This window comes from Argopecten irradians, chromosome 5 (genome assembly GCF_041381155.1).
Source record: "Argopecten irradians isolate NY chromosome 5, Ai_NY, whole genome shotgun sequence".
In the NCBI taxonomy this organism is placed as follows: Eukaryota; Metazoa; Mollusca; class Bivalvia; order Pectinida; family Pectinidae; genus Argopecten; species Argopecten irradians.
Window position 1 is genome coordinate 30,578,668 of NC_091138.1, and position 10,465 is coordinate 30,589,132.

The window sequence follows — 10,465 nt, forward strand, 5'->3', positions numbered from 1 at the left end:
CCACCCCAACTGCGAATGATAAATATTATGAAGTTCCTTACCGTCAATCGATTGATTTGTAACACAGCGAGAAATTCTGTACCGTGTAGCGATAAACGCTAACACTCTACCGACACAACGTGGCTATTTTTAACAACGCGGCTATTTTTAGATTTGGGTCATTTACCGAATGCTCGCTGAAACACGGGCTGTGATTGGTTGATTGGCTGAGCTTGTCGACAGACGGCGCGAAACAGAAAGTGAAGTCAGACAGTTGAGTGTTGTTTGGATCGTGGATTTGTGCAAAACGCAGACATTTTCCTGGTTCCGGAGGAATATTTCGAAATGGACGAACGTCACGAAGACATCGATCAATTCCTACTCGGTATCAATCCGGGATTGGTAAAATACAAAGAGGAATTCGTTAAATTAGACGTTGTCAACAACGAAACATTGCGATTTCTGAGGCCACAGGAAGTCTACGATAACATGTCAATTCCGATAGTCTACAAGAGAATGCTGATTGAAAAAATTACAAACCTCCAAACTCCAGAAACAAAGGAAAAAATGAAAAAGACTGATTTCGAAGACGAACCTGTGAATTTGAAACCTAAAAAACCCAAAAAACTCTTTGAGTGTGATGTGAATGATAATGAAGTGCCAGTGACAGTTTGTCGTCCAGCAAGTGACCCCCCCATGGCCACTCCAAACTGTTCTATTTCATCTAGTGATGGCCACATACTGTCTGAATTAGAACGCCTTAAAGATGAGAAGGCCACATTGGCAATTTTATTATCGCACAAGAAGGATGAACAGAAGGACTTGTCCATTCCCCCGAGGGAACTTGAGCCTCTAAACATCCCTGGTAACCCAGTCACAAAATTTATTTGTGACCGGTGCCATCACAAGGGACATAGAAGTAAGGGCAATAAAGGAAATAGGGACTGTAAATTCCAGGAGTGTACAGGATTCCAGTACTGTGGCCTTCTTACGAAACACCCAGAGCACAAGTCAGCAGTTACAGAAGTAAGTAAACGCCCCTCAACCCAACCACAAATTGGCACAATACATTAGTAAGGCATTCAATAATGACAGGACAGGTCATAGAAAATGACGTGTCAATCTTGCAAATGAAAAGTTTCTAAATAAAGTTCGCATCGAGTTCAAAACGGTAATATAACAGGAAAAATAAGGTTGACATTGTAAATTGTTACTTTTGTAAGAAAGTATGAAGGGCAGAGTCAAGTTCATCATATGACAAAAATCGAAATTTACTATGGCATCGAGACAGCTCAATCAAAATCATATTTTATAAAAATTTAAAATGTATTCTAAGATCGCCGGAGATATCGATCAACACGTATTTGATTAATGAGCTGTCAGTGTCATGTTGTCTTGAAATGAATCTGTTTGTTTACAATGTTGTTTTGTTTACCTGTGTGACTACTGTTTGTCCCATTTGGCTTGGAACAGCCGTTTTCTTCGATATTTCAGAAAATTTTCAACAGAATTTCATGTTTTATACATCAATATACAGCATTCCGTTTGTCGTAACAGCGTACCGAATTTAAACTAATTAAAGCAAATCGGATAACAAACATTTTTTTTTCCTTCTTAGACACTAGTAAAAGTTTGTCTCATGACGTCCCTATTACGCCATAGTAAGAAATGACAAAACAGTGTCAAAACACCAATAATTTTACTAATGTCCAAGAAGGAATTTTTTTTGTTTGTTATCCGATTTCCTTCAATTTCGGTACGCTGTTACGACAAATGGAATGCTGGATATTGATGTATAAAACATGAAATTATGTTGAATATTTTTCGAAATAGTGCTGTTCTGAGTTAAATGGGACAAACAGTAATTGTCTTGTACGTTTTCAACACTATACCGCGTGACTTCATACAATTCTAAGACAATTCGTCCCAAAGTTTTTTGTACTGTAACTGATTTCAGGACCATGTTAAATGCGAGGCATAAATGGAATCACATCATTTGTCAAAAATATTACAATATTCACAGGGAACCCCTACAAATCTGTCAACTTCCAGTGGATTACGTGATGTACATCCCTCACAGTCACAGTGTAGTTATTTTAATTTGTTTTGATTGTACTTTTTCTGTTTCAGGTTAATAAAGAAATTTCGAATCTGGAGAAAAGAATTAAAAGCATAGATGAAGAAAAAACATCGATAGATGTTTTTCTCAAACATAACACAACTAACTTCATTAGTGTATTGAGGCCTTTCTTGAAGTCAAATTTTCCGGACAAATACATCGGTTCATCAGGATGTCAAGTCCTACAAAAAGACCTGTGATATTTAAAAATAGCATGCAATGGAAAGATTCCGAATGAACAAAACCTCACCAAGGATACGATATTAAATTTACTCCGTCAAGGGAAAAGTCAGACTCAGAGTGCCACAAATGCCGCCTCAATTCCAGTTGTCACTTCCGCGACACTGATAACATCTATGACGGCACCATCAACATCTATGACGGCACCTTCAACATATATGATGGCACCTTCAACATCTATGACAGCACCTTCAACATCTTATTCTATGACGGCATTGCAAGGTCCGCAACTCCAACCTCTTGCTCAACCCGTTTTCCAGGGATGGAACTTGCCTCAATCGCCCTATACTGGCTACAGCTACATGAATCCAATGTTGAACTTTAACTATATGAATCCTATGCTGAACTCGTCGCCCTATAATTTGCCTATGCATTCGCCTGCGCAGACATCGTATGTGAACCCTCCTGTGTTTCCTCCGCTACCACCAGAGGACCCCCCGGAGAATCCTCCACTGCCTCCACTGCCCGATGACTCGCCACCTGCCTCGCCATGACACATTTTATGAAAAATTGATGGACATTTAATACAAGTAGTATTTTGTTCAAATTTGCTATTTTTAAGCAAATGCTTGTTTTAATGTTAAAGTTTAAATAATAATCCTGACATATAACATTGAAAGATGGACACATATATGTATACAATGTAGGAGAGAAATTTCAAATAACATGTATGTCATTGAATATAATATGGCATATTAAATTTTGAAAGCTGAAATGCATTAACAGGTTTACAAATATGAATATAATGAAATTTCATTGGAAGGAATCTCAATGATCATGTTTTTTACTTTTTACAGTATGAAGGCCAAAAAGATAATATGTGTTTCTGGTTACATTCTGTTTCATTTGATGCATATAATTTTTCAAATCTCGGTGAATTATCGATTCAGCATTGTTTTCCCAAAAAATTTTGGGTGAAACATAAATATTTTATTCTTGGCCTGAGTTTCACTGTATTTTTGTTTTTGATGTAGAGCTATTTGCCTTTTATAAATTGTTAAGTGCTACTCGGTAACAATACATTACAGCACTGTCAGCAGGAAATGTATCGGTATTTATAAAAAACGATGTACAAAAGATACACGCAGTTGAATTGCACCTAATTATAATTAATTTATTTTTTAACGATGCAGTAAGTCGAAAAGAGAATTGAGCTGCACCATAAAGTACTATTTCATCCATTTAGGACTCATCAGTGGTGCTAGAAACCAAAAATGTCGAAAACAATTTATGTTTCGATAAAAATAATTTGAGATTTTTGTTATGGGTTTATACCACATTGAGAGTAATTATCAAAAGTGTTTTTCAGAGCAAAATGTAAATTGTTTTGGATGCAGAATTTGCTTTAAAAATTGGAACATTTACAATGCATGCAATTTCAAATTGGAAATTTGAGCCTTCCATTGATCTTCAAACTTATTTTAAAAGTTGTTTAGACCACAGTGTAAGGATGACGCCTACTGTATATTGAAGTTTAAGAAATTTCGTTTTCTTCTTTCCATTTTGGTTCTATTCTGATGAATATTTTATGAGCATGATCAATGTCATTATTGGAGACCGAGTACATTTTTTTATTTAGAAGTTTTTCCAATGTCCTATAGTATATACAAGCAAAACATCATGTGAAATTTTAGTGAAAATAAGAACGGTTATTGTTAACAAAATAAAATGCCTATGAGAAATTAATATTGCAAAGGGCAGACAATTCTTATCGGAGACAAATTCGGACAATGGGAATGATGAACATTCATCCTCTTACATGTAAAGTACGTAGACTTTTGATACCACTGTCTCGCATAAGAATTGTCTGCCCTCTGTATTGTTAATTTCCTGTAGAAAATTATTTTGTCAATAGCATTCTGATGCCTCGCCATGATGCATTTTATGAAAAATGGATGGACATTTAATATAAAAATAACATTTTTTAAGTTAACTTTTAATACAAGTAGTATTTTGTTCCAATTTGCTATTTACAGGGTCGGAAAGGTAGAATTGTTTTTTGCCTACTGTCTGTCCCATTTTGCTCAGAACAGCCGTTTTCTTCGATATTTCAGAAAATATTCAACAGAATTTCATGATTTATACACCAATCAGCAGCATTCTGTTTGTCGTAACAGCGTACAAAATTTGAAGGAAATTGGATAACAAACAAGTTTTTTTCCTTCTTAGACACTAGTAAAATTGATGGTGTTTTGACGTCATTTCTTATTATGGCGTAATAGGGACGTCATGGGACAAACTTTTACTAGTGTCTAAGAAGGAACATTTTTTGTTTGTTATCCGATTTTTTTCAAATTCTGTAGGCTGTTACGACAAATGGAATGCTGCAGATTGATGTATAGAACATGAAATTCTGTTGAATATTTTCTGAAATATCGAAGAAAACGGCTGTTCTGAGCAAAATGGGACAAACAGTAAGTTTTGCTGTATTTTTGTTTTTGATCCAGATTAGACTTTTAGTTTTATAAATGGTAAGCACTACTCCGCAATATGAAATGTATCAGTATTGTGTATTATTTTTTTTGATAATTGATATGGAAGAATAATTTGAGATTGTTCAATGTTGTTATGGATTTATTAGAGCAATGTTGTTAATACTTGTTATGGATTTATTAGAGATCAGCAGAGATTGAAAATGATTATCTGAAACGCTTTTTAGAATTGAGCAAGCTTTGGTCTACAAAATGTCAATTGTTTTGGATGCAGATTTGACTTTGGAGAATTGAAACTAATACAATGCGATTTCAAACTAGATAATTTGAACTGTTCCATTGATCTTCAAACTTGGTGGTAAGTTGCTTGCAGTTAAAGGATGACACCTACAGTATATTGATTTTTGTTTGTTTTGTTTGTTTGTTTGTTTGATTAATTAACGTCCTATTAACAGCCATGGTCATGTAAGGACGGCCTCCCATGTATGCGGTGTGCAGCGTGTATGTTGTGCGAGGTGCGTGTTTCGGGGGATTGCGGTATATTCATGTTGTGTCTTCTTGTATAGTGGAACTGTTGCCCTTTTTATAGTGCTATATCACTGGAGCATGCCGCCGAAGACACCAAGCAACACACCCCACCCGGTCACATTATACTGACAACGGGCGAACCAGTCGTCCCACTCCCTTTTTGCTGAGCGCTAAGCAGGAGCAGAAACTACCACTTTTATAGACTTTGGTGTGTCTCGGCCAGGGGACAGAACCCAGAGCCTTCCTCACAGGGGCGAACGCTCAACTAAAGGCCAAAAGTGAGGCATTAGGAAGGATAAAGTCAGTTTAGGAAGAATAGAAAAGATAAGATCCTAAATTTAGTCGCCTTATACGATGCAGTATATTGAAGTTCAAGGTCAAAATATTTTAGTTTCAAAGAGGTTTTTTTATTCATTTTGGTTCCATTTTGATAAATGATATTTTAGCCTTTAGGAGACTGGTCAGTCTTCAAAGTTATTATTGGTGGAATTTAGCCCAAGTTTTTTTATATAAATTTAGAAAAAGTTTTTACAGGCAGATAATGAAAAAATAGGTGCCATTTCTTCAAAAACTTTCCGATTTTATTGGAATATGGCTCGTTGGATTCATATAATTTGATAGACGTAACTGCAAAATGAATATAAAAATTTTATATTATGAAATGAAATAAAAACGCTATTTACAAACTTAATTGTCTATGGGAAATTAACGTTGCAAATGGCAGACAACTCTTATCCGAGACAATGGGAACAATGGACACTCATTGTCTTACACAAGAGTCATCTGACCTTTGTAATGTTGATTTCCCATATGCATAGGCTATATTAATATTTATTATCAATAGTGTTTTATTCATCATTTTATGTAGGTAGAAATATTATATTCATTTTCCAGTTGTGTCTATCAAATATAAATTTATCCATTGACCCATCTCTGGAGTTGATAAAATCGGAGAATTCTTTAAGAAATTTTACAAGATTTTCTGTTATCTGGCTAATCCTAGTTGGACGGTAAAACGGTATATTGTTTGCCATAACCTAAACCAACACAATTTTATACTGAGTTTTATGATGGGTATTAGTAGGATTTTTTTTATTCTGCTTTTGATGTGACCATGTTCTTATTTGGAACAAAAACTTCTCCGCTTCCCTATTTTTTTTTTTAAATTTCCGTTACTATACACACTTTATTTAATTTTTGTAAGTGATAACCTGACAATTAGACACCATGCAATTAAAAAAAAACCAACTTAGCATTCATGAAACTGTAAAAAATATAATATTTGGGTTATGGCAAACATTCAATGTTTTATTTTGGGTATGAGCATTAATCTGAGTGATGCATTGTGTTTGAAGTTTGCCAATAAAATCTCAATCACAAAATTTATGTAGTCTATTTCCTTTTGACCTATTTATCCCCTCGCTAGGGAAATATAGCAACGCGAATCATCAATGTGTGTGCGTGTTTGTTTGTCAGTGTGTCAAAACTTGGAGAAATATTTGACAAAATGGCGCTACATATGGATCTTCATCAAACTTGGTGGGTGTATGTGCCATGGTACAAGGATGAGGCCTATTGAATATGCAGGTCATAGGTTAAAAGGTCAAGGTCAAACTTAGAGAATTTTAACAAAATATAGCTACATATGGATGGTCAACAATAACAATTGAACCGTTGCACAGATCTTCATCAAACTTCACTAATGGGTGCATATACCATGATCCAAGTACGACACCTATTGAGTATGGAGGTCAAGGTCAAACTTGGAGCAATTAGTAATGCTCTATTTGGATGGTCAATGATAAATCGTCCTTGTATTCATAATTAACCGCACAAATCCAGGTTACTAAATGGAGCAGAAAATACCTCCAAGGATTGCATGGATCTTCAAATTGCTTAGGGTGGTGCACCATGGACTGAAGAGGTCAAGGTCATAGAATCTGAATTATCAAAAATGCTTCTAGCAGCTTGATTTTCAGAACTTACTCGTATTTAAATCCAATATTTCTTAATGATGACCTATATTGTGTGACCCATTTCCCTCCTTAGTACAGACATGTCATTTTCTGTTGTAGTTTGGAAAATATTCAACGGAATTTAATGTTCTATTCTTCAGCCTTCCATTTGCCTACCAGTATATTTGAATTGGATGACAAACAAGAACGAAACTTTCTTGTTTCTCGGCCAATATTGATTTCTGTTGCAACAAATGAAATGCTTCAGGTGTGTGGAACATTGAAATCTATTAAATATTTTTGAAAATATTGCTGGAAAGACCATTTCCGGACAAACTGGGACAGACCGTACTTGAATTGAGTTGAAACAAAAAAAAAATAAATAAATAAAAATTATGTTCAACCACAATTTTATTTCATCCTTAGAAGCCAATTATGTATATTCCAGATATTTTCGGTCCCGATATTTAAACACAAAGAAACCAAGAGAATATACAATTGCTAAACATAACCACATAACCTGAAATAATTTGCTAGTTCACGGTTTGGGATATCCCCTAATGCTGTCACGATAGCTAGTTCTGTAAAGTTCTCTGTGAATGATGTATTGTCACGTAGACGGCACCTCATGGCATGGAACACACACTCTGCAATATTATATTGTGGTGAATACGGAGGCTGGAAAACTAACTCCACACCCGCATTGTCCAACATTGTCCTCAATATTCTCTCCCCGGCTCGCTGGTGGTGAAAGCCACAATTATCCATCACTACCACGTCCCCCCTTGCGAACACTCTGTTTCCCAAGTCATTCGTTTGCCGCAAAGCTTCTTCAAAAAAACTTAACATTTCCATGGCATTAGACGGACCTTCCAACACATCAAAGTAGTCCAAACCGAAATATCCACAACACGCATTAACTGTAAATGTTTTGTTACTAGCATATCTCTGAACTTCATATGCTTTTTTTCCAATCGTACTGTGACCATATGACCGATTTCCTGATGTCGAAATTACGGATGCTTCGTCAAAAAAGTGCATTTGTTGTGGTGTGAAATTTGTCATTTTGGCAATAAATCTTGTGACAGTGTCTTCGTGATTTGGCCTTGTTGTTTCCTCGGGTATCTGTGAAATTTTTTTGAAAGTCATGTCCAAATATTGATGTCGAACTTTGTTGATGGAAGTTTTCGATGGAACGTTTTCTGCGGTACAAATATTTGATGTCAACAGCTTACTTCGTATTTCTCTGTCGTATATACTGGGTCTTTTAACACTTTCGAATTCAATAAATTTCATTACAGGTGTTGTGATCTTTTTACCTACCGAAACAGGTTTTTTTTTTTAACTCTGATGGGTGTCGTCAAATTGTTCGTGGCAATCTTATGGCAAGTTGAGGCCGACACACCGGTTTGTTTGGAAATCTTTGAATATGGCAGTCCTGAATCACGAAGACAAATGACCGTGTTCCTACTGTCATCGTCTAACGGCTTTCCCTTTTTATACACACGACCATTGACGTTGATGTCGACGTTTCTGTCCATAATCTCGACTGATTTGCTGTGATCAAAATGGTGGTCTGTTTACTTTCGTTTTCGCGCTGTCTGTTCACATGGTAGAATTGACCAATCACAGCCCGTGTTTCAGCGAGCATTCGGTAAATGACCCAAATCTAAAAATAGCCGCGTTGTTAAAAATAGCCACGCTGTGTCGGTAGAGTGGTAGAGTTTATCGCTACACGGTACAGAATTTCTCGCTGTGTTACAAATCAATCGATTGACGGTAAGGAACTTCATAATATTTATCATTCGCAGTTGGGGTGGACCGGGTGTAACAACTTCGGCAAACTCCAGTGTGTAAGCGTGCGTCAGCTTCGCCTCGCTGCACAAAAACGGTCACCGAGTTCACACATGTGGCCGAGTACAAATTTTTTATGTTATTACGCTATATATTAACTTTTAGCAAAATTCAATATATATTTAAAGTTCTGATCTGATGAAATAAAATTTCCTCTGAAATTTACTTTATTTGTCATGTTTATTTTACAATGAAATATTGAACTTTATTGTCGTCGCGGATGAATAATTCTAACTTACGTGAAGACTCATCTTTCGCTGTTCAATTGAGTAAGCTCCTCCCACTTTTGACCGACTGTTATTGAATAATTACGTCAAATTCAAATGACGATTTTATGCCATAAAATATAAATAAAAAAGTCGTATGAGTGTAAATATAGGGATTGGATTTCGCTTTTATGTTAAGGTAACTCCATACTTTTGGGAAAACCCATGTCATTTTTTTTCTTACAGGTCTTATTTTCTTGCATTTTTCATGTAGATTTCAAATCTGTAAAGATAAATGGGTGTTCTCGAACTACTTTTTGAGATATTTGAGCTTGAAATATACCATCCATGCAAATTTGCTGACCGAAAATAGAAAAATTCGTAAAATTATGTTTTCTGTAATATTAGGGTGAATATAGTCTCGATCCTGTTGATTTTTTGTCCTAAATTTCTTACGATAGAACAATATACAAAACTATTTTATTTTTACAAATGCTAACTAATTTTTGTTATTTCCCAGGACCCTTTCTATACGTAATTATCATGTTTTGCCATATTTTCGCCCGTAAAAAATCAATGAATAGACCAAAAAGGAAATGAAAACCCATGTCAATTTCACAATATTTGTATATGATATGCCCAAGGTAATATGTTTTTCAAATATCATATAAAAACACGGGGTCCTCGATCAAAATTTCACAATTTTGTAAGCTTGAAGTTTGTAACTCGCAACCCTACCCCCATTTCATCCAGTGCTAAGATGGGTTATATTTGACTATTTTTTGAAAATCATGCCTCAAAAAAACATTCCACATCAGTTCATACGTTTTTATGATATACTATCTGGTTTATGTCTGTTTGTTTTTTATGATTTTCTCCAAATTGTGTGTTTAAAGGAAATCCGTATGCGATTTTTTTAGAATTCCGGAATTTCGGTCCGGCCGGGTCCCCTCTTATGATTTATAGCGACGAACACCACTTCATGTGTTTAAAAATCCGACAGGGACCGCAAAAACCACAGAGATAGCATATCATTTTCACTTCACTGCCTTTATTTGATTTATTTAATGATTTTAAACATTCAATATTATATGTAGACAATTTTCACCCATTGAAAAAATATCCAAGTGTGATGTCGTGGCGTATCGGAAA

General features: G+C 35.5%; 2 protein-coding genes across 2 annotated transcripts; one reads left to right on the forward strand and one right to left on the reverse strand.

Moving 5' to 3' along the window:
* The first annotated feature begins 2,454 nt into the window (after positions 1 to 2,454).
* Positions 2,455 to 2,832, forward strand: LOC138324375 (merozoite surface protein CMZ-8-like). Its single transcript, XM_069269448.1, has one exon. It carries the CDS (start codon positions 2,455 to 2,457, stop codon positions 2,830 to 2,832), a length of 378 nt encoding a protein of 125 aa, XP_069125549.1.
* A 4,922-nt stretch (positions 2,833 to 7,754) lies between these two features.
* On the reverse strand, positions 7,755 to 8,794 carry LOC138324376 (uncharacterized). The gene is made up of 2 exons (XM_069269449.1): positions 8,659 to 8,794; positions 7,755 to 8,455 (listed from the first exon to the last, which is right to left on the reverse strand). The coding sequence occupies exons 1-2, from the start codon at positions 8,792 to 8,794 to the stop codon at positions 7,755 to 7,757; spliced, it is 837 nt and encodes a 278-aa protein (XP_069125550.1).
* Between the last annotated feature and the right edge of the window lie 1,671 nt (positions 8,795 to 10,465).